Source organism: Callithrix jacchus, chromosome 6 (assembly GCF_049354715.1).
Source record: "Callithrix jacchus isolate 240 chromosome 6, calJac240_pri, whole genome shotgun sequence".
Taxonomy (NCBI): domain Eukaryota; kingdom Metazoa; phylum Chordata; class Mammalia; order Primates; family Cebidae; genus Callithrix; species Callithrix jacchus.
Genome location: NC_133507.1, coordinates 10772914 through 10797463, shown reverse-complemented (window position 1 = coordinate 10797463; position 24550 = coordinate 10772914). Strand labels below are relative to the sequence as shown.

General features: G+C 46.5%; 1 protein-coding gene across 4 annotated transcripts in view; it reads right to left on the bottom strand.

Annotated features, from left to right (window-relative positions):
- Window positions 1-24550, bottom strand: part of IGF1R (insulin like growth factor 1 receptor) — a 495490-nt gene that overhangs the window by 247660 nt on the left and 223280 nt on the right. For all 4 annotated transcript variants that reach the window (XM_078375984.1, XM_035303721.3, XM_017973274.4 and 1 more), the window contains one exon: window positions 8851-9396. In XM_078375984.1, coding sequence (XP_078232110.1) covers window positions 8851-9127 — 277 coding nt within the window. In that variant the 5' untranslated portion in view covers window positions 9128-9396. The remainder of the gene's footprint in view (window positions 1-8850; window positions 9397-24550) is intronic.

The window sequence follows — 24550 nt, the reverse complement described above, 5'->3', positions numbered from 1 at the left end:
GATTCTGTACATACCAGGATCAGAGAGGAAAGACAGAGAGACCAAGCCACATGAACACACAGGCAGAGGAGAAAGAAGCCTTCTCAGCACAGACCACGGAAACCCCTCGGTAACTTACTCAATTTCAGAATTTGAGGAAATAGCAGAGGTAGTCCGATGCAAGCCCCTCGAGTTCAAAGGAAGGAAATGGAAGGCCAGGGCAGACAGGTGACGTGGCAATGTCCCTAGGAAAGGCACTGCTGGACCCAGTTGTCCCTGCCCCCACCAACCTTGTATGCCCAAGTCCCATGAACCCCTGGGGCTGTCACGCTGGCTGCTGAGCCATGGGTGCTGGTTTGGAGGTGAACTTCTTCGAGGAAGAAGGGTTCTTATAACCCAGAAGTTCTGTCGATTGTCTGTGCACTTTGTTTTTTACTTAAAATGTGATTTAAACAGCCTGCTCTACTTAATACTGCCTGTGCCACCAACAGAAAAATCCCATCTTCCACCCACCAGCCTCCCTGGAACAAACACCTTGGCTGTCTCTCGCTACCTCCAAGTCAGGGGAACATTCCAATTAGGATGGTACTCAGAGACCCCACCTTTTATAGCCAGAGTCCCTGATTCACACCATATGCCCAAAGGAGGCGTGTTTCTAAGTGATGCTTCCAACTCTACCATCAGCCAAACTTAACTTTTGAACCACCCTATACACGCAAGTTGAGCAAGGCAATTCAGGACAAGATTAACCACGGGCCCACACGCTCCACGTCATCCCCACTCTGCTGAGAATGTCACACTGGCAGACACATGAGGAAAGCAAGACAGAGGTATTAACGTAACAAAGAGAGGCTTTTCAAGCACAGGAAGAAACTGGAATGATTGTACAAATAGGTTTAACTGGTGAGATGTGAAGGGGCTCCAGGTATGTTCCAAATACCTGGCGTTGCAAAAATCTCCATAGAGTCATTCTGAAAGCTTTTTGGTCTCTTAGATGAGATCTCTATTAAAAACTTCTGACGGGGCCTCAGGATAGTGACACCATCATTACATGAAAATTAGCCAAGAGCAAAGTCTTTGAGGCACAAGGCTCATGCCCCAAGAAATGAGGTGGGCTAAGCGAGGTCCCTGGAAACCTGCACACAAACTGAGTCACCATCTCAGCAGCAAGGGTCGGCAATCAGGCACAACAGAATGTGAGCTCCACGCTTGACTATAAAAGGCATAGCAATGAGGCCTGGGGGCATGTGACCCCTTCTAAATAAAGATCACCCCTACACTGGAAGCAGCTGACCAGAGCAGAGGCCTTCCAGGGCAACCAAGACAAGTTCCTACCAACAGCACAAAGCCACATCCCCTCTCTGGCTGCCTTCTCCTCCTGGGTCCACAGGTCCCTCCCAAGAGTCCACGTGAAAATGCAGGCCTGTGTCATGATCATCTCAGCAGTCTGGGGAGCAATGGCCTGCAGAGCAATGGCAGCAGACCGCAGAGCAATGGCAGCAGACCACACCCCACTTAACAGAAGCATCTCTGTATGAAGACCTTTTTAAGGTCTTCACAGGTAGCTTAAGTTTAAAAAAAAAAAAAGTCCGGACTCGGTGGGTCACACCTGTAATCCCACCACTTTGGGAGGCCGAGGCAGGTGGATCACCTGCGGCCAGGAGTTCAAGACCAGCCTGACCAACATGGAGAAACACCATCTGTATTTAAAAAAAAAAAAAAAAGTTAAGATGAAATACAGCACCTCACATGAGTAGAGTCTCACTACAAAGAAAATGTGCCCCTCTTCTCACCATCCAACAGGTGACTTACACATTTTTATTATTTTCCTTTCTCAAAGCCAGCTATAAAACTTAAAGGTATACATTCTTTTATTTTTTTTTAATTTTTGTCAGACAAAATTTCATTTGGTCACCCAGGCTGAAGTACAGTGGCTCCATCACAGTTCACTGCAACCTCCATCTCACCCAGGCTCAGACAATCCTCTCAGCTCAGCCTCCCAAGGTACTGGGACTACAGGCACATCAACCAGCTAATTTAAAAAATTTTTTTGTATGAACAGGGTCTCACCGTGTTGCCCAGGCCTGTCTTGAACTCCTGGAATCAAGCAATCCTCCCGCCTCAGCCTCCCAAAGTGCTAGGATCACAGGTTCGTGAACCACTATGGCTGGCCTTAAATTTACACATTCTTTTTTTGTTGAGACAGAGTCCAGCTCAGGCTGGAGTGCAGTGGTGCAATCTTGGCTCACTGCAGCCTCCACCTCCCAGGTTCAAGTGATTCGCCGGGATTACAGGTGCGTGCCACCACGCCCGGCTATTTTAGTAGAGATGGGGTTTCACCGTGTCAGCCAGGATGATCTCGATCTCCTGACCTCGTGATTCTCCCACCTTGGCCTCCCAAAGTGCTCTCTGACCAAATTTACACATTCTCAAACATGTCCTTGCCTTGACCTAGCAGGTCAGCCATACCAACCTATATAGGAAAATGAGCGAAGGAGAGCATCTCTATGATGCCAACAATGCCCTTGGGAGGAGTGGCTGATAAATAAGAATATAAGAACCTGTAGAGGGAAAAAAATGTAGACTTTTCTTTATACCACCTACCTTCATTTTAAGTCAGCGAGATGCCATCAGTGAGATAACCGTAAAACGTCTTCCTTTTGTCAATAAAAATAGCCATTTACTGCCTTCTCACTCAAAGGCTCCAATCTACTATTTTTCTGGTGTCTCATTTTGTGGGCAGCAGGAAATGCAACAAACTCCAGGACTGCTGCTCCCAGACAATGCCCTTTTAATTGAACTAAGGCTGCCACCCCCTCCACCCCGCCGCCCCCCAGCTAAGCCAGCTTCCAACGCGGCCCAGCCCTGCCTTCCTGGATTTCCTGGCAAAGCCCAGACCTTCTCATACGCACTCAGGGTGATTTGAGTAGACCACAGGCGGTTTATCCCAATGAGTTAAAAAGTACTTGGAGACTTAGTTGCAGTAAGGTCTTAGGTTTTGTTGGGGGTTTTTTGTGGGAAGGTGGAGGCATCTGCACCTTAAATCAAATACCAGAAAGCCTCCATGGCATGCAAACAAGGCACTTAAGCAAATTCGCCAGGAAGTAAGAAAACCATAGGCACTTAGGACGATTCACCCCTGTCCCTCCCAGCACAGAGCTGGCCTTCAGCAAAGCTGCCTTACAAAGTCATGAATGGCCTCACATGCCAAGCTTCAACCTTTCAGATGATTTCCATACTCCTCCATCATCTTAGGCCTGGATCATCCTGACAATGGTAGGAAAGAAAAGAGCTACCCACCATAGTGGATCCAATCTGCCAACTAACAGTTGGAGATTATTTTTGTCAGTACTCCTCAGCAGCAATGACAGTGACAATGACACAGTCAACATCTGCATTTCATAATCCTGATACAACTGGCTCACTGAGGACCCACTGAGGACCGCCACAATACCCTACTCTCTTCTCAAGGGGAAAATGTATCTCCCTAACAATACATCCTTCACTAAGCAGGTACAGTGCTTGTCCTTGGGGTGACAGCACTCACTGGAAGAAACACCCAGAATTTACAGTGGGGCAAAAAGTGTCCCTCCAGGTGCTCGGAGACAGGCCTCTGAAATCTGCAGAGCCTTACATTCTATAGAGGAAAAGGCAAGGCTGGAGTTCCACGGGGTGAGCCGTGCTGGCTGGTCAGCATGGGAGAGCACCACTGGGGCCAAGGACGCAACAGGCAGGTGGGAGGGAGTGGCACACGAAGTGTGGCATGGTGTCATGCAGCAGCTGTTGACCACACAGGAGCTTCACGCTGTGCTACATGCCTAACCTATAGGGACCTAATACAGGATTTCAGATAGGGAGCACATCATCCAAAATGCACAATGGATGGCTGGGTGCAGTGGCTCACACCTATAATCCCAGCACATTGAGAGGCCAAGGCAGGTGGATCACCTGAGGTCAGGAGTCTGAGACCAGCCTGGACAACATGGTGAAACCCTGTCTCTACTAAAAATACAAAAATCAGCTGGGTGTAGTAGTGTGGTCCTGTAATCCCAGCTACTCAGAATCAACTGAACCCGGGAGATGGAGGTTGCAATGAACCAAGGTCACGCCACTGCACTCCCGCCTGGTCGACAAAGTGAGGCTCTCTCCCAAAAATAAAACAAAAAGTGCATACTGGAAAGCTCACCAGTGCTGAGTGGAGCTGCAGGGCACAAAGCAGGAGAGAGGCTATGTCACTGCTGGAAGTGGAAGGAGCAGAGGAGGGCAGCTGAAGCAGCATTCCCATTCCATTTGGGATAGAAAGGGCCTAGTGTCCAATTGGAGAGGGAAGTGTCCAAAGGACACCCACGTTCCTGACATAAGAACCAGGGGAACAAGAGTGTAGCCCACTTAAGAGGGAATAGAAAAAAAAAATAGGCCGGAAGTGAGGAAACAGAGGACCATCAGAAGCTGCAGTGAAATGCTCATGGTGGTCTGATATGAATGACAGGTCCTGGGCTCAAAAGGGGTCAGGGCCGGAGACATCTGGAAGCTTAGATGGAGACAAGAGGCAATTAAGTTACCTACCAGTGGATGAGATAACAACAAGGAAAGTGAAGAGCCCAGGACAGAAATCCGGCCATGCTCTTACCTGAATGTTTATGTCCCCACAAAATTCTTATGTTGAAACCTAATCCCCAGTGTGATGAGTTTGGGAGGTGACCCGGTCAAGAGGGTGGAGCCCTCACAAATGGGATTAGTGCCCTTATAAAAAAGAGGCCAGGAGAAAACACCTCATCCCTTCCAACATGTGAAGACAGTGAAAAGGTGCTGTCTGTGAACCAGAGTGTGGGCCCTCCCCAGACAGTTCACCTGGTAAGCACCTTGATCTTGGACTTCCAGTCTCCAGAACTGTATTTGTGTTGTGTGTAAGCCACTCTGGGTATAGGATTTTATTACAGCAGCCTGAATGGAGACCACCAACTATTAAAGGCCAGACTGAGGGGAGGGAGACAGAGTAGTAGCAGCTGTGGGGGCAGGGAGAGACTCGGAAGAGGGTGGCGTCAGAAGACAAGAGAAGAGGAATCAATCAGGGCACACGTCACAGATGGGCAGCACACAGCTATGATCTTACTGAAAGTAAAGCACTGTACACAGTTCTTTAAGGGTCAATTGCTCTTTAGGAATGACTAAAAAATGTATGAAATCCACTCCCAAATTCTAAAAAGAACTGAGAAATACATAAATATACAGAGAACCCACAGAGGGGTCACGCCCATAGTGGGGCTAGACTCCACTACACTGCCAGGCACTACAAAGTCAAGGAGTTTAAAGGACAGCGCCAAGTAAAAACCGTGCATCAGCGCTACAAAATCGAGTAGGCTCAACAATTTCACGCACGCTCTTGATGCATTTCTCCAGATGTTCTCCTTAGTTCTACAGCCAGCCAACGGAAGATTAACTGAATGGGATTCTTCTGCGCTTCATCTTTTCAAATGGTCATCTGAACGCTTACGCCAAACTCCACGTAGCCATTCTGCCTGGACTCAGTGCCCTTCACCGAGCTCCCCAAATGATTCCTAAGAGTTCTGGCTCTTAGAGAGGTGCATGTGGGGTTACGAGCACTGCAGTGACCACTCAGCCAAAAGGATGATGAGGGGAAGAACTCCAGGTGTTAAAACAAACGCTCTAAAGAAGCTCTCTTACCAACACAGAATGCAAGCCACATCTGTAATTTCAAATTTTCAAGCAGCCACATTAGGAATTAAAAAGAGTCGGTCGTGGTGGCTCACGCCTGTAATCTAGCACTTTGGGAGGTCAAGGCAGGTGGATCATATGAGGTCAGGAGTTGGAGACCAGCCTGGCCAACACGGTGAAACGCCATCTCTACTAAAAATACAAAAATTAGCCAGGCATGTTGGCATGTGCCTGTAATTCCAGCTTCTTGGGAGGCTGAGGCAGGAGAATCACTTAAAGGAGGCAAAGATTGCAGTGAGCCGAGACTGCACCACTGCACTCCAGTCTGAGCAACGAGAGAAAATTCAGCTCAAAAACAAACAAAAAAAGAAACAGGTGAAATTTTAGGAACATATTTTAACATATCCAAAATGTATATTTAAACATGCAATATAGAAATTATTAACAAAATGGTGTACAGGGTTTTTCCTATAGGATGTCTTGGAAACCTAGTGTTTCCAACTGTGGACAAGCCGCCGTTCAAGTACTCAGTAAGCCATGTGGCTTACTAAGTGTCCACTTATTCAACAAGCAGCTATCACATTGGACAATGCAGTCTAAAAGGAATCTATGCAACCCAAGACAAAGTTCTGACTCAACTAGAAAATCTCCAAGAAACATGCCCATGCCTGAGTTTTCAGGACAAGGGGAAGGGAAGACAATTTCCCTGAAAGCAGTTATCAATTTTACTTAAGTGCTCCATTGTGAAATCACAGCAAACATCAGCAGGGCTGGGATGGTCAAGGAGAAGGCTGCAGGGCGTGACCTTGGGGAAGCAGGTGACCACCCAACAGGCCTGTCACCAGCAGAGCCCAACTCCTAACCACCGTCACATTTTCACGGTGCTTCTCCTTTCTCCTTTTCATCTTCCAGCAACCCTACCAGGAAGGCAGGCTCTACCCCATTCCACATATGAAGAAACCGAGGCCCAGGCAATTTAAATAATGTGTTTATTTCTAGTTGCCACTCTAAGACTTGGACCCAGAACGCAGGCCTCACCCCAACCCAGGGGTCTTCAATAAGGAGCTGATCAGAAACTGCCAAAAACCCGCAGCAAGACTGCAGTAACCACTACCAGGTTCCTGAACAACTCCCCACTTAATGATGTTTCATAGAGTACCTCCCTTCTTAAACAGCTTAGGAGTTTTCAAAACATTCTCTGCCCACATCTAATCACCACTACAAGATGTACAGGACTGCCCTGGAAGTATCCTTAAAAAGCCCAACTATAGGCCGGGCACGGTGGCTCAAGCCTGTAATCCCAGCACTTTGGGAGGCCGAGGCGGGTGGATCACAAGGTCAAAAGATCGAGACCATCCTGGTCAACATGGTGAAACTCCGTTTCTACTAAAAATACAAAAAAATTAGCTGGGCGTGGTGGCACGTGCCTGCAATCCCAGCTACTCAGGAGGCTGAGGCAGGAGAATTGCCTGAACCCAGGAGGCGGAGGTTGCAGTGAGCCGAGATCGCGCCATTGCACTCCAGCCTGGGTAACAAGAGCGAAACTCCGTCTCAAAAAAAAAAGCCCAACTATAGCCCAGAGGGGCTGGCCCATCCAAGGTCATTCCTGGCCCTTGTCACCACACTCAACATCTCTCTTCTGCTACAAGCTGCCTCCTCTGATGACACCTTTTACTTTTCAGATAAATTTCGTAAATGTCAAGGTTATTTAAAATATATATTTTGTTGTTATCTCAAACCAGTGGGTAACCTCATGATAGGGCACAGTTTTAATCAACCACACAAGTGACTTCAGCTTGAGATCTTCCTCCAACTCTCGCCAACCTTAAAGTGATCTGACTGCATTCTCAGAGCTCTACGAGGTAGCGGCTGGCTGCAGCCAGTGGGACCCCTGCCCCTACTAATCAATGTTCACACACACACTGATCAAATTCTGCAGATAAAAGTATAAAAGGGTGTGGCAGATCAGGTACACAGATCCTTTTCCTGCCTCAGGCCCGCCTGAAGGGAAACTGAAGTAAGAGCTACCTGTGAGGTCTGACCTTCTATTTATTTCTTTTACACACTTCACCCGTTAGGTTTCGTCTTTTATTTATTTTAGGCAAGTCTAACAATTTGGGGTTTCTTGGCTCTTCGTCACCTGAGAACATGGGATCCTTGTACCTTTAACTGGGCCAACACTTAAATAATAGCTCTTTACAGCTAACACACTGATTTCCAACCAGTGAGGAAAACCTTCCTAGCCAATATACCTAAATATTGCTGAATGCAATAAGGTAAAGGCTCAGAGTCACATTTTAGTGCCAAACAGCCTGGGTCTCAAAGAATTGATCACATGAAGGCAAGAGCTCAGTTATTCTAAAGGGAAAATAAGCATACTGCAGATAAATATACAAGAAGCTTCAAAATACCACCATCTGACCCCCAGAGCAGTAAACACTTTACAAAGTTCCTTCACTCGTGATTTCCTAAGATTTTCACAGCTGTTCAGTAAACAGGTATAAATGAAACAAAACAGAATCCCAGAGCTTTAAAAATGCACCCTCCTACACAGCTACCTGCAAGCACAGTCTGAATATGGGACTGGTGGAAATGGGTCCAGAGGTCTCCCACCTTGGCCAGGTGCTCTGTCATAACCAGGACACCTGAGCATAAAAACATCATCATTAGGACCCAAGGACCACTTTCACAGGATGTGAGTGAGTGCTTTACTTTCTCTTTATTTAACCATATTCCAAGTCCGTTCAAGCTAAGGAAGTCCTGCAGAACAAAAAATATCACTTCGTACAAAAGATGAAAGACCTGACACATAAGCAGCCCCCAGCTACCAAGGCTCAGGGACTTCCAAGCACACCAGGTCACCTTTCTCATCAGGAGTTCAAAGCTGAAGGTCAGCAAGTTTCTAGCCCAGGAGTGTGGTGGATTATATCTAACATGTGATTTGAACAGTCTTAGCAGCCGTGGTGGCCTCCAGCCATGCCACAGTCCCACAATCCAAGAGTCCCAGATGCAAAGGAAAGCTAACAAAGACCCCTGCTAGGAACAACTTCCGCAGAGCAGGTGTGCCACATCCTACTGCAACAGACTGCACCCTGCCCAGTGGAACTCCTGCATTCCGAAGAGAAGGGAGGTCAAGGAGGAGAAGGAGAGAAGAGAAAGCAGCAGAGAGAAAGCAGCAGTCAGCACCATTCTTACTTTTCTGGCAGCGGTTTGTGGTCCAGCAGCGGAAGTTGTACTCGTTGTTGATGGCGGTCTTCTCACACATTGGGTTCTCCTCCATGGCCCCTGGACACACATCCCCACATTCCTTTGGGGGCTTATTGCCCACGATGTAGTTATTGGACACTGCATCCAGGATCAGGGACCAGTCCACAGTGGAGAGGTAACAGAGGTCAGCATTTTTCTCAATCCTGATGGCCCCCCGAGTAATGTTCCTCAGGTTGTAAAGCCCAATATCCTTGAGACTGGTCATCTCGAAGATGACTAGGGCGTAGTTGTAGAAGAGTTTCCAGCCGCGAATGACCGTGAGGTTGGGGAAGAGGTCTCCGAGGCTCTCGAGGCCAACCACTCGGAACAGCAGCAAGTACTCAGTGATGACCGTGAGCTTGGGGAAGCGGTAGCTGCGGTAGTCCTCGGCCTTGGAGATGAGCAGGATATGCAGGTAACCCTCGATCACCGTGCAGTTCTCCAGGCGCTTCAGCTGATGGAAGTCGTTGCGGATATCGATGCCTGGCCCACAGACTGAAGGGAGACAAGAGGGGAAAGGCGGGACATGTCTCAGTTAAAAGGAAATAATTTTTTAAAACTATTTTCCAACCAATAATACGGTTGGTTTTCAGGAACCCTGCCTTATTATTAAAGAAATAAGGTTCAGTTGCTCACTGCAAAGGTGTGGGTTGCAGACTAACAGTCTAGGTGACTAACCAGTTAGCCGGCATTTGTGCCGTGCCAACACTGGGCCAGACACTCACTGTGCAGCACCCTCACCAACCGACTACGGGAGAGGCCATCCCCATTAAGTGTGCAGAGTAAAGTTTACAGCCCAGGGGCACACAGAGGCAGACGCGCAAGTTAAACCTGCAACCCAGGCCAGCCGGATTCCACCACTGCACACTCCCAGTCCCTTCTGCAGAGCATCAGTTGCCAAGGCCTGAACAATAAACGCTCGGTAGCCAAGTATCAGTAACTTCCTACTGCACCCTGCCTGAAGGACACAGGGCAATCGGTCTGCACTGGAGAACAGTCACTGTGACCTGGAAAGTGGGGGCTCGAAAACGCATGCTTCCATGCTTCCCACTACCATTTGACATGAGCCAGGTAGACTGTGTTCTCCCCATATCGGCATTAATGTAGACATAAAGGATAACCTAATAGAAGATACAAAACGTGACTTTTTATGAATAAAAGTAGCTTAAGTTCCAACTTTAACAGTTTCATTAAGAAGGTATGCTTCCTAAAGAGAGCTTAGAGGTAACAGCAAAAAAAAAAACAAAACGAGTAAAAATCACCAATGATCTCAACATCCTAAGATGTTGATAGTGTTAATGTTAACACTATCTATGCCAATTACCATTTTCTATAAATGAAGGTAAGTGAAATCAGACAAAAATATGGCATCTGCAAACATACTTCCTCCATTTAATATTTTACTAAGTCAATACATGTCCTTCTACGTTATCATTTTAGGAGGTAGTGATTCCAGAGTATGAATATACACCATGAAGCTTTTTTTTTAACCAATCTCTTACTGTTGGACAGTTAGGTTAGCTCCTGTTTTGCACATTATAAGCAACACTCCAGTGAACTTTCTCAGCAGATACCCAAGACTATTGTCTTAGGATAAATCCCTAGAAGTGGAATTGCTGGGCCGATGCACTTACAGATTTTAAAGGCTTTTGATAAAACGGCCTCAATACTGCAAGACTTATATTCTAAATCCCAGGCGCGCGCACACACACACACACACACACACACACACACACACACCAAAAAAACACTTTGTTTTAGGATTTAATAATCCCCAAGTCCACTATTAAGACTTCTCAGATAGAATGAAGTTTTCTGATTGATGTAACTAATTTGGACAGCACCCAACATGTATGACACCATGAGAAATGCTGACAGGCAGTGCCCTGCCCTCTTTGGAGGCTCATGGTGAAGGCAAGGAGCTAAGACCTGTGATGAACAACTGTCACACAAGGCAGGCGGTCAGTGGTGTGCACACAGCAAGTCCACTCCAGATGTGAATGGAATGAAGCAGGACAGACAAGAGGTGGTGCCCACACTTCATGCCACTGTGCTGGGTGAAGGTCTGCACATAGGCTGGCTCCCAAAGGGTGCCTGGGACTTAAAACTCAGTAAGCATCCCACAGGCCAGAGACAGTGCAGAACAAGGTACACTCATGTGCCAGCAGATCTGATGGTCAGGGTGAAGAGGGGAGCCAGTGGAGAGGATAGCAGGTGAGGAAATGAATTTGGCAGCACCCAAGTCATAAAGGGTCACATGTGGGCATGAGAACTTTCGTCTCAGAGGAATAAAGCCCCCACAAGTCTCCTGAGTGGGAGAGAAGCCTGAGAGGCTTTGTGGAGGATTAATCTGGTGGCCTGGTGCAAGACAGAGTAAGTGGAACAGATGAGAAGGAAAGAAGAAAAGTCCCGCTGGGCATTACATGACAACCACAGATGGAAACTGAGCAGAGACAGTGAAGGGAAGAGGAAGTGGAGGGACCCAAGGGCTGAGGAGGGGGCAAAGCTTGAGAACTTAGAACGCGAAACTTCATTTGGTCTGATTTTTTTGTTTTACCAATGAGAAAAATGACATCCCTAAGACAGAGAAGAGAAGGCAAAAAAATAGCACTTGGCAAACACCCATTTTGAAGGTGAGGAAACAGATTTGGGGAAGTCAAGCCACTTATACACAGTCACATACATAAGATTTCAGCCCCTGCAAAGCAAAACTTCACACAAAGCTTATCCATAGTCCTACCTCTCAGCATCCTCACCTCCTGGTTACCTTTACTCACTCCGACTGAGCTTCTGTTCCCATTATGACACTGAACAGCTCTTAACAGAGCCCTTCCAGCCACCTGGCATTGCCACCTCCTCTCGGCTTCCCTGATTCCGTACTATCCTGCCTTCTAGCATTACCCCTAAATGTTGGCTGCTATGCTCAACCTTTTCCTCTGTCACCTTACCTAGACAAGTGGCTTCCTGCGCCATTCATACTCTAGATGATGATCAGATTCACGTCACTGGCCCAGACTTTTCTGAGCTCTAATGTAGTATATTCATTTGAGTATAACCACTGAGGTGCCTAATACCTCATTTGTTCCCCCACGAAATCCACCTCCCAAGCTTCTAAACTATAGCACTCTCATTCTCTGAGTTGCTCATGTCAGAAATCAAAGAGTCATTCCCGATTCCTCTCTCCTCCCGCACCTTACATATCTAGCCCAGCGGTAGACCTCAGGGTTCCAGCTCTCAAGCCTATGAGAATCTTGGCTGCTCTTCCCACACCACCATCCACCTCCTTCCTCCCTGCGCAGCACACTGTTCCTGGACAACCCCACACACATGTCCCTCCCTGGGCACACCACCCTCTGCAGGACACGGCTCCGGCCTTTCTTCTCATGGTCTCTCTCACCATGCCTGTCCACAATGGCAGCTCCAGGAGGACAGGAAACAAATTGTTCTCTATTTCTACTATTTTCTACTTGGTTCACAATTACATCCCCAGTGCCTAAAACAGTACTTGGTGCACAGCAGACACATTACACGGCACACATGCAGATTGAGTGAGTTTCCTCATTTGGTCGGTGTTTGGCATAGGCCAGGGAGACTGTGTTCTCCTCATATCTGCATTAATGTAGATATAAAGCCTAACCTAATAGAAAGATTCAAATGTGATTTTTTTTCAATGAATAAAAGCAGCATAAATTCCAACTTTAAAAGTTTTATTGATCAAAAGCATGCTTCCTATAGAGAGCTTAGAGGGAACAGCAAAAAAACAGTAAAAATCATCCACAATCTTATCATCCCAAGATAAACAATCTTAATACTATCTATGCCAATTATCCACTCTCTATAAATGTAAGTGAAATCAGACAAAAATATGACATTTGTAGGCACAATTCCTTCACTTAATAATTTCACTAAGTCAATATATGTCCATCTACATCATCATTCTAAGGAGATAGGAATTCTAGAAAGTGCTGGCCTTTCTTCTCACGGTCTCTTTTATCACTCCCAACACAATGGCAGCTCCAGGAAGACAGGAAATAGAAACTGTTCTCTATTTATATTATTTTCTACTTAGTCCACCATTACATCCCCAGTGCCTAAAACAGCAGACACATCACATGGCGCACATGCAGAATGAGTGAATTTCATCATTCGTTCAGTGTCTGTGTGTCCCCACTACTCGAGCTCTGATCTGAGCCACTAGCATCTCCAGCTTGGCCTAAAGCAACACCTTCCCCATAACCCAGTCCCCACAGTCCATCCCTGTCCCAACACTGTCCGACAAGACTCCACAGGAGTCCCCGATCTCCAACACACCGAGCTCCTCCTCTGCTCATACCCTACTTCCCCCAGTGCTTCTGCTCCAACACACTGAGCTCCTCCTCTGCTCATACCCTACTTCCCGCGGTGCTTCTGCTCCTTCAGCAGGTTGCCCCATTCTCTCACCATGGGATCGCCACTCAAATGTCACCTTCTCACAGCTTTGCCTAAACCTTGGCTTCACCTGTTCCCCCAACTCCTCCCTCCCTCCCCTCTCATTTCTCTTCTCGCTTCTCTAAAAAGTCATTTCACATAATATTTTTAATAATCTTGTGCATGAAACAAAGTTTGGGTACAATGAACCATTTTACTACCCTTTGTGCAGGTGTGTGTTTGGGGGAATCTGGGAATGTGTGGAAAAAACACATTGCAAGGCTGGGCGCGGTGGCTCAAGCCTGTAATCCCAGCACTTTGGGAGGCCGAGGCAGGTGGATCACGAGGTCAAGAGATCGAGACCGTCCTGGTCAACATGGTGAAACCCCGTCTCTACTAAAAATACAAAAAATTAGCTGGGCATGGTGGCGCGTGCCTGTAATCCCAGCTACTCAGGAGGCTGAGGCAGGAGAATTGCCTGAACCCAGGAGGCGGAGGTGGCGGTGAGCTGAGATCACGCCATTGCACTCCAGCCTGGGTAACAAGAGCGAAACTCCGTCTCAAAAAAGAAAAAAAAGAAAGAAAAAACACATTGCAGCTGAAGGGGGCTGGGAAGGTCTTTTTTTCCCTCGGGGACACTGAATTAACTGTGTAGTGTGTACCTGAGTTTTCACTGACCGGTCACATGAGGCCAGGTGTGGAATTTTCCACTTGTGGTGTCATGTCAGAGCTCCAAAAGTTCTCTGGCTTCAGGGACTTTGTTGAGGCCCACTATCCCCATCTTCCAGCTGTACCGTTTCTCTCTGCTTCCCTGCTTTGTCTTATTCCTTACAGGCCTGCCCGGGATCACACATTCCAAAAGATTTTTGGGTTTGTTTTGGATCATGCCAGTATCTGTTGCTTTGAGAAAGGAGAAAGGGTATTTTGCATTTTCCTTTTCATCATCGATGAGTAGCCACAAAGGGTGTGTCTCTCCCTCCTGCACTGTGTTTACTATTTATTCCCTCAGTGTATGATTTATTTCATGGCACCAATGGAGCATATTTTATTCTCTTTCCTGTTTGTGGCTTGCACCTCCTGAACGCTGCTGTCAATCATGGTCCAGCTTGGTTTTCTTTTTTACTGTTTATTTTCTGAGATGGAGTTTCACTCTTGTTACCCAGGCTGGAGTGCAATGGCGTGATCTCGGCTCACCGCAACCTCTGCCTCCTGGGTTCAGGCAATTCTCCTGCCTCAGCCTCCTGAGTAGCCGGGATTACAGGCACGTGCCACCATGCCCAGCTGATTTTTTGTATTTTTAATAGAGACGGGGTTTCACCACATTGACCAGGATGGTCTCGATCTGTTGACCTCGTGATCCACCCGCCTCGGCCTCCCAAAGTGCTGGGATTACAGGCGTGAGCCACAGCGCTTATCACAAAACATCCTAAAGACCAGTGATGTCAGTCATGAGATCCAAAACAGCTGGTCCTATGCCCTGCCTCGTGCTCTGTGGCTTGGGCTTGTCTTTCCTTCCAGGGTAAGTGGTTATCTTCTTCCTACTTTTTTTCTCTTTTAGTCTATAAATGGGAAGAAAAGTGTCAAGTATGGAGACTACTCTTTCATTTGGAGGAAACTGACAGTTCCAGCTCTGTAGTGTGGCCTCTGTTAACTAGTGGTCAACACTGGCTGTGGAGGGGGCCAAATGGCAAAGTGAAGCACATTCTTTCCTCCTCTGTGCATTCAGATTGCAGTATGAAGTCCAGCTTGCTTCAGTCTGTGTCTTCATGTTCTTTCACTAGCTAATGAATTTTGTGATCTGTTGGAAATAACAAGTAAATCGATGCCTAACACTTTATACAGGTTGATCATATCTAATCCAAAAATCCAAAATCCAAAATCTGAAACTTTTTTGAAAGTAGCTGGGACCACAGTTGTACACTGTAACACCTAGCTCTATTTTTTTTTTTTTTTTTTTAATTTTTGGCAGAAACAGAGTCTCCCTCTGTTGCCCAAGCTGGTCTCCAACTCCTGGCCTCAAGCAATCCTCCAGCCTCAGCCTCCAGAAGCACTGGAATTACCACCACACCTGGCCAAAAGATGCCATTTTAAAGAACACCTTAAAAGTCAGGCACAGTGGCTCACACCTGTAGCCCTAGAACTTTGGGAGAAGGCAGGTAGACTGCTTGAAGCCAATAGTTTGAAACCAGCCTGGTCAACATGGCAAAACCCCAACTCTACTAAAAATACAAAAATTAGCCAGGCGTGGTGGTACACACCTGTAATCCCAGCTACTTAGATGGCTGAGGCACGAGAATCACTTGAACCCAACGAGCCAAGGTCATATCATTGCACTCCAGCCTGGGGGATACAGAGCAAGGTTCTGTCTCAAAAAATAATTTAAAAATTTAATTTAATTTAAAAATAAAGCTTTTCAGTTGAAATGAGCACTGTTACCAAAATACTCCTAGGTATTTTCTGAAGATCAAGAGGCAGAATGTCCGCTCTAAGAACTCAAGTGAATGGCATATACAAGCTAAATGTATGTGGAAAATAAATCCCTAAGAACTAAATGTTAATATGAGAAGGGCTAACGAATAGCATTTGGCTGAGAAAACCCCCTAAAGCTATGCATCTAAGTATGTGGAAGAGCTGTACAAGAATTCTAACTACATGTTTCCTACATCTCAGATACAACCTTGTGGTCCTAGAAAAATAGCATGGCTCTCATGAGCCTGGAGTGCCATTTACCAGATCCTGCCCTCAGGCAGACATGCCTCACCTCTAAACCTCATCTTCCTCACCTGCAAAATGGGCTGTCCCTACCTACCCCATAGAAGCTGGCATACGAATCAGGTAAGTGCTTCTGCAATACTGCAAACAATAAATTTTAGCAGCTGTTATTAAGTAAACATTAAATGGAAATACTGATCTGTTTTGTTACCCCAATGTAAGTATTACTAACATACAACAAAGGAGGGTGGCATGAATTTGCAAAATCACTGATTATCCTTCTGTCAATAATTCCGTTAAAAAATGTTCTCATTATCCATTTAGCTATAATGGAGAAGTACCTGATCAACTATTCTTTAAAAATATGGGATAGGCTTAGCTTACAGTTGGAAATAAGGGACATCAGTAAACCTCGGCTTTCTTCTACTACAGGTCTACAGGCACATTACGAAGGCAAAACACAACGGTGAACCAATCTTTACTTCTGATGGTAAAATCCAACACAACGAAAGCTTTGGGCTTATATGAGAAGCCGATTTTGTCTCAGTAACTGGCATGCTGTAATAGGGCTTTACTTCTCTTAAAATGAATTCTTTGGAACCAATAACTTAGTACAACACACACCCTCTCTAGACACTATCACTCTGTGAAAGCCAAAATTATTTAAGAGGTTAGGAGAGGATCCGTGTGTCACTCAATTTTGCACAAGGAAGACAGAGCAACCATCTCTCCAGCAAGTGGCAAATGAAAGAAAAGTTTTAATGGAGCAATGGATAGAACCCCAGGAACACAAAGACAAGGCCCCACAGTGACTCCCTGTCTCTGAGGTCAGGAAAACTTCTCGGCGGAGAGGACCCTGAAAAGATGAGCAAAGTCTTGCCAGGAAGGGTTGGGGGTCAGGATGCTCCAGGCGGAGGCTGGTTGCAGTTAGGGTGAACCCCAGCGGTGCAGCCCGTGCGGCAAGGAGAACAAGAGCAATAGGATAGATGCTAGAAAGCACACTGAGACAAGTGTGTGGGGGTCAACTTCACTCTGCATGTAGCCGGACAGTATTCAAAGTGCTCAACATGCATCAGAACCACTTGAAGGACTTGTTAAAAAACAAGAGGTAAGGCCCCAAAATGTATATTTCTAATATGCACCCAGGTGATGCTGATACTGCTGGCCTAAGCACCATGCTGTGAGACCCACTGCCCTAGAAAATAATTGTAAACCCACCCCGCCACCTGTCACTACCCTCCCCACCCACCTTATCTGCAGCGTGGTACAGGTAAAGCCTATCTGTTCACCTGTACTTCTCAAGTTCACTCTCAGAGAATTCCCAAGAAGCCCATAGAAACTATGCATGAAACAAAGCCAAGCAGAAGAAAAACGGAGTAGAGACAGACTCTCCCTAGCACATGATCCTCCCATGCCGTGCCCTTCAAGGTCTAAGCACACCCCCTCCTTGTGCTCAGGGAAGAGAGAGCATGGGTTACTTTAGGCTTCATTCCTAATCAAAAAATCAGAGATCAGAAAAGGGGGAAAAAGACAACGTTATGATAACAAACACTACTGATACGTCAGTTTGTTACAGTACAATTTTCTGTGTTCAGTGTAAACAGACACAATTCATGTTAAGCTCTTTATCTTCATGTGTCAATCAGAACGTGTTTACATTGTATACGTACATTTCCATTTCACACAGACAGCAATCCTGGCCACCTAACACATTCAATAACTGAAAGCAAAGTTAGGAATGTAAGAGATTTTCATTTAACTCTGAGAACACAAATTAAAAACTAAGTGTAATTTGAACGTGAACGTTGTTTTTTACTGTCACTAGAGCCACCTACATCATGCATATAAACAAAATAAACGCACACAAAAAGGGCAGTCTTGAAGGCTCAGAACCTTAAAACAGAATGCTACATACAGCAAAGAACTTGCGAAGATGGGTAAGATATTTCTATCCTGCCATGCCAGTTAAGACACTGAAACTTTAATGGGAATTAATTCAAAGACTAAAGGGAACACAAGCCCCAGTGTCCCCTCCACTTAAAGCATCTGTAGCAAAACAGACTGGCGCAGATTTGGTGCAGAGCTGTATTTGCAACAACTGTTTTCCTGGATCTTCATAAAAACAACTGTATCTGCTCTGACAGTTACTCCAAATGCCTTCCTGATCTTAAAATACCCCAAAGCCCAAAATTCTCTCTAAGTCTCTATATTTCAAAAAACACCCTTACAAGAGCTTCTAATCCTTTATAATTGTCCAAGGTTCCCATGGGTGGTTGGCTACTCCATGAAGCAGGACACCAGAAGATAGAGTCCCTCGAAGCCAAAGCTCTCTGCCTCACCATCAGGCCTTCTGAGGTGCAGCCCCTGCCTAGTCCCACACCCTGTCCTCACCACCACCTAGCACCCTAAACCTCCGAAGGGCAGACTGTATAGCCAGAGGATGGTGCTGTGAGGTGCAGCCAAGAAGGAGCAAGGCCCACACAGAGCAGGCACCCTGCAAAAACCAGGCTCCGTCTGCCTTCTTTTCCCCGCTCATGACTTTCAACTTTCTGCTCAGAACGAGGCAAACGTCCTAAATGAAAGTCAGCCCTGTCCTCTCACTGGCTTCGTTTTGTAGAACACATGACATCATTCCAGTTACAGTTCACATCATTTCAAAAGCATGTTACTTTGCCCTACAGTGCTCCAGTTTCCTTAAGTGACCTGTACTCTTTTCAATTAGCCAGTTATCTAAGACCAGCTGATAACAGTATAGAAAGCCCACTCATCTGTTCCCCTGCCCTGTGGTGTGATTCTTTAGGGATGGAGTGTCAAAACAGAAGCTTCTTGAAATACAGAGGCTTTCTATCTGATCTGAGGGCTTTCCTAGAGAGGAAAAGGACTGGGCTGGTGTTCAGACACCAGCTACCTCTTGGTCGTGTTGTTGGTAGAGATAGTTTCTCTGTCTCTACTACCCACCACACGGCCAGAGGTCAGTCATTGCATCGCTCTAGGTCATGTGCAGGAAAGAAATCCTATCACATGTACCAACTCGGATGAAGCTTGAGGACATGATGCTAAGTGAAATAAGGCAGTCACGAAAGGAGAAATCCTGCTGATTCCGCTCACAGGTACTCAAAGTAGTCAGACTCATGGAGACAGTAGGAAGTGGTTGCCAGTGGCTGGGATCGGAGAGAATGGGAGTGATTAATGGGTACAAAGTTTCCATTTTTCAAGCTGAAAAGTGTTCTAGAGATTGAGTGAACAACAGTATAAATGTACTTAAACTGTACACTTTAAAATGTTAAGATGGGAGGCCAGGAGGCATGGTGGCTCATGTCTGTAATCCCAGCATTTTGGGAGGCTGAGGCGGGTGAATCACAAGGTCAGGAGTTCAAGACCAGCCTGGCCAACATGGTAAAACCCAATCTCTACTAAAAAATACAAAAATTAGCCAGGTGTGGTGTTGGGCACCTGTAATCCCAGCTCCTCAGGAGGCTAAGGCAGAAAGAGAATCACTTCAACTGGGAGGCAGAGGTTGCAGCAAATGAAGATCACACCATGGCATTCCAACCTGGGTGACAGAGCAAGACTCCATCTCTTTAAAAAAAGGGGCTGGGCGCGGTGGCTCATGCCTGTAATCCCAGCACTTTGGGAGGCTGAGGCGGGCGGATCATGAGGTCAAGAGATCAAGACCATCCTGGCCAACATGGTGAAACCCCATCTCTACTAAAAAAAAAAAAAAAAAAATACAAAAATTAGCTGGGCGTGGTGGCGCATGCATGTAGTCCCAGCTACTCGGGAGGCTGAGGCAGAAGAATTGCTTGAACCAGGGAGGCAGAGGTTGCAGTGAGCCGAAATCACGCCTCTGCACTCCAGCCTGGTGCCTGGCGACAGAGCAAGACTCTGTCTCAAAAAAAAAAAAAAAAAAAGAAGGGAGGCCAGGCGCAGTGGCTCACTACCTATAATCTCAGCACTTTGGGAGGCCAGGAGTTGGAGACCAGCCTATGGAGAAACCCTGTCTCTACTAATAATACAAAAATTAGCTGGGCGTGGTAGCACACATCTGTCATTCCAGCTACCTGGGAGACTGAGGCATGAGAATCACCTGAACCTGGGAGATGGAGGTTGCAGTGAGTCAAGATCACACCACTGCACTCCAGCCTGGGTGACAGAGAGACCCCCGTCTCAAAAAAAAAATTAAGATGGTAAATATTATACATCTTTCACCACAATTTAAATATAGGGGGAAAGTTCTGCTGCATTTTAGCACAAGGGCAAACAGACAGCTGAGGGCAGACCACATGGCCCATCCACCACCGAGAACCAAGGGAAACCCAGATGGAAGGAAAGCAGGTTTGGCCACAGCTCTGCTGCAGACACAGCACACACGGGCCAGGCATTTAAAGATGCCACCCATACCAGGTGTGGCTGTGGGCCTGCATCCAGCATAGTCAGATTCGTCAGGACACAAGCAGAGGGGTCCAGCAGGAGTGCTGCACTGACTCCCCAGGGAAATGGGCTCTGGGCACACAGCCACAAGCAGGTAGAGGTGGCAGAGCAGGTGGCCCCCCACCTGTACCTCTATATGGAGCGGGCCGGAGCTAAAACACTGTATGCAACCAACCATCTCTGCCAACTGAACTATGGCAGATTCTTGCTGTGTGATGTGACTTGAGGGCAGAAGTTGCAACTCATTGCATTGATTTTCTGACTTTATGAGTGTTCGGCACATCTGTACCTCAACAGAGGTTCTGCTTGGTAAAATGCAAGCAAGGGTTACTATGAGGGTCAATCACAGCTCCAGCCTGTCCCTGCCTTCCCTTCAGTGATCACTCCCACTCTTGCCAAAGCCTTTATATCTGTTACAACTTCTGCATTTACTCTTCTGCACCAACACCTCCATACTCACCTCTTCCCTCAAAGGAGTACTTTTTCTACTGTGTACTTATCTGAGCATCCGGAGGACAATCCGCATCCCTGACTTCTTCACTGACGCATGCTACAACTTCTACTAAGACCAGGAACCCTCAGCGTTTAGGACTTCTCCATCCACACCCACAGGAACCTCTGCCCACCAGCCCAGCCAGAGAGCAGCCCCATGGAGGCCAATCCCATCATCAGCCAGGAGAGGAGGTCTAAAACCAATCCTCTTGGCTTCCCAGAAAGGATCATCTGAAGACCTTTCTCCTGAGTAGCTCAATCCTGTTCTACTCCAGATGACAGCCAATCACAGCCTGACACTCAGGCCCCCGGTAGTAACATTCCTTCATCTGCACTATAGAAGTGGTATCAACCAAAGGCAAAAACAGAAGGAACGCACTGCTACAAAGTGAAGCCCTGGGTCAGAAGCCATAAGCCATCATAAACCGCAATAACCTCAGATTTGGGGGTGTGTTCATTTTCTTGGCATTAAGGATTTTTTCTTAATAGGTATATTCCAGGAATACATACTTTGGCTATGGTGCCTTGCTAAAATCTCATATCTTTGTTGACAAGGTGAAGAAATATGAACTACATCTGAATAGCTTAGTAAATGTTCAATTTACCCTGCAAAGTGCTGATTAATGAATAGACCAAGGAAGGTCTCTACTAGAAGGCCACAGGGCTCTTTCTGAGTACTGTATGTTTCAACGTTTTTGTCAATTACTTGAACGATGGCACAGATAAAATGTTTATCTAATTCAAAGATGACAAGTTTCCAGGAGCGATGGCAAATACATTGGATGACAGAGTCAAGAGCTAAAAAGATCAACAGATTGGAATTGCAATAGAGAGGAAATAAATGCTATTTGGACACTTGGGTGCAAAAAAAGAAATGCACAAATGTAGGAGGTGTGAAAGAGACTTAGGAGATTTAATTGGATATAATTTCTGTATGTGACGATGTGATGTTGTGGCTGCCAAAAAAAAAAAGAAAAGTCAGGCAGTCTTAGACTGCACCTAAGGGAGACTTAGTAAGGGGCCAGGAGAGAGACCCTGAAAACTGGGGTTCTGCCTCCACACACTAAGTGAGATAAGTCAGTGGAAGAACATCCAAGTGAGAGCAGGAACCAGAAGTCCCTTCTCATGGAGAACCCTCCAGCACATGAGGGTCTCCAGGTTTGGCCACAGAGAGCTGGTCAGGCTCTTCATGACCCTGCTGGGGGAGAGAAACAGAGAACTTGGATCAACATGGGGTGAAGGATTTTGGTTTCATATCAGAACAGACAGTAAGATTCATTTGAAAGCAGACTGGACTGCCTAAAGAGATAATGAAGATTTCTGTGGAGCTGCACACTTCTGAGATTGTATAAGCCTGATGTGATTTACTATGATAACTCTTTTGGGGTGTTATCTGTTTTGCAGCTAAGGAAACTGGGGTTAACAATGACCAAATGACCAGAGCGGGCACCTCTTTAAAGCCTCTGAAAGTAGATACCTCTGTCAACTCCAATGCCTTGACCCGTCAAAGGAAGGCAACATAGGGAGCTTGTAAAAAGCTTTACAGAGCTTCACTTTATATCTTATAACCCATATGTAAAGGAATAAAACAGACTTAACGGGGAAAAGGCTATTATTTCAGACCTTATATTCCACTGAAAAGCATACACTGTTCGCACAAGTTAATTACACTGCAGAATGTCAAATTCTTGTTTTTGTTCACAACCCATAGAGGGAGAAAAAATAAAGACAGAAAACACAATCTAACCCAACTACATGAACTCTTCCTGCACATACAGCATTTTCCTGAGAGGACAGAAATGGATCTCACAAATTTGGAACACAAGATTTCCACTTCATCAGGCAACTGCCACTCATCACACCCTGTTTCTATTAAATCCCATTCCCTTCGTTATCTCCACACTTAGAGAGCTTTCCTTCCATGCACTGCTTACACACAGTTCCAACACTCCCCTGCAAGCCACGGGGAAGCTGGCCTCCCTGACCTCGGCGCACCCATTCTTTATTCAGCACTGATGCTCAGATCACACAAAAATCCCTTCATGCTAAGAAAGTTTCCACCCCATCAGAAAATCTATACATCCTTCCATGGAAATTGAGAAGTACATTTTTAATCTCCCACTTTTACAAGTTCCAGTTGAGAACAATATAATTCTCAAGCAGATGGAGAGCTCTGACAAGCATGAGCAACGCTTGCCTTTAAAGCAAACCAGGCAGCAAACTGTGAGGGGCCAAGTGACAGCCACTGGCACCCGCATTCCCCCCGCCACCCTGAGTCTGGCCCAGGTCTTCCAGTCAAGCAGGCTCGGGGAGCTGAACCCAGAGCAGTGCAGGCTAAGGTCCAAAAACAAGTGGGGAAAGTTGGCCAGGTGCAGTGGCTCACACCTGTAATCCCAGCGCTTTGGGAGGCCAAGGTGGGTGGATCACGAGATCAGGAGTTCAAGACCAGCCTGACCAACATGGTGAAACCCCATCTACTAAAAATGCAAAAAGAATCAGCTGACAGGCCGGGCGTAGTGGCTCAAGCCTGTAATCCCAGCAGTTTGGGAGGCCGAGGCGGGTGGATCACGAGGTCAAGAGATCGAGACTGTCCTGGTCAACTTTGTGAAACCCCGTCTCTACTAAAAATACAAAAAATTAGCTGGGCGTGGTGGCGCGTGCCTGTAATCCCAGCTACTCAGGAGGCTGAGGCAGGAGAATTGCCTGAACCCAGGAGGCGGAGGTTGCGGTGAGCCGAGATCACGCCATTGCACTCCAGCCTGGGTAACAAAAGCGAAAATCCGTCTCAAAAAAAAAAAAAAAAAGAATCAGCTGACTGTGGTGGTATGTGCTTGTAATCCCAGCTACTTGGGAGGCTGAGGCAGGGGAACTGCTTGAACCAGGGAGGTGGAGGTTGCAGTGAGCCGAGATCATGCCCCCCACACTCCAGCCTAGGCAACTCCATCTCAAAAAAAAAAAAAAAAAGGGCAAGGGGAGGTCAGGCTGCCACAATCACATGACTCCAGGAAGGAGGGGATGTTCACAGAGCCACACAGCAGTACAAGTGGGGGTCCCTAAGCCTCCCCATGGCTTGTCCTCACTGAAGGGCTCACAGGCATGCTAATAGATTGCGGTGGAGGATTAATGAGCCCGCCATGGGCCAGGAACACATGAATGAATGGTACAGTGGCAGCTCTGAGCAGCCGCCTCACCCCTTTAGTAACCCTACGATTTTGTTTCCCTGCACCCCTGCACTCCAGCACGAACTGTGCTAATTTGCTTAAAAGTCGGCAGCATGTTACATCATGTAGACAAGAACAATTATGCTAAAAAAAAAAATCCAGAGGCATAAAAGTATGCCAATTAAGTGCAAAGAGATCAATGTAAATGTTCTTTGGTACCAGATAAAGAATGTATTTCCAAATAGTCACCAGAAATGAGGCAGGTGCTGCCAAGCAGTATGCTGACAAAGTCAGAAATGTCTCACATTACTCCTCTTTAGAATAGCACAAGTGCAGCCTTGAAGAAGTCTACCCTTGACAGTGGGCAAAAACAGAAGACAGGAGGTCAGGCTGGGCAAGGTGGTTCACACCTATAATCCCAGCACTTTGGGAGTCCAAGGCAGCCA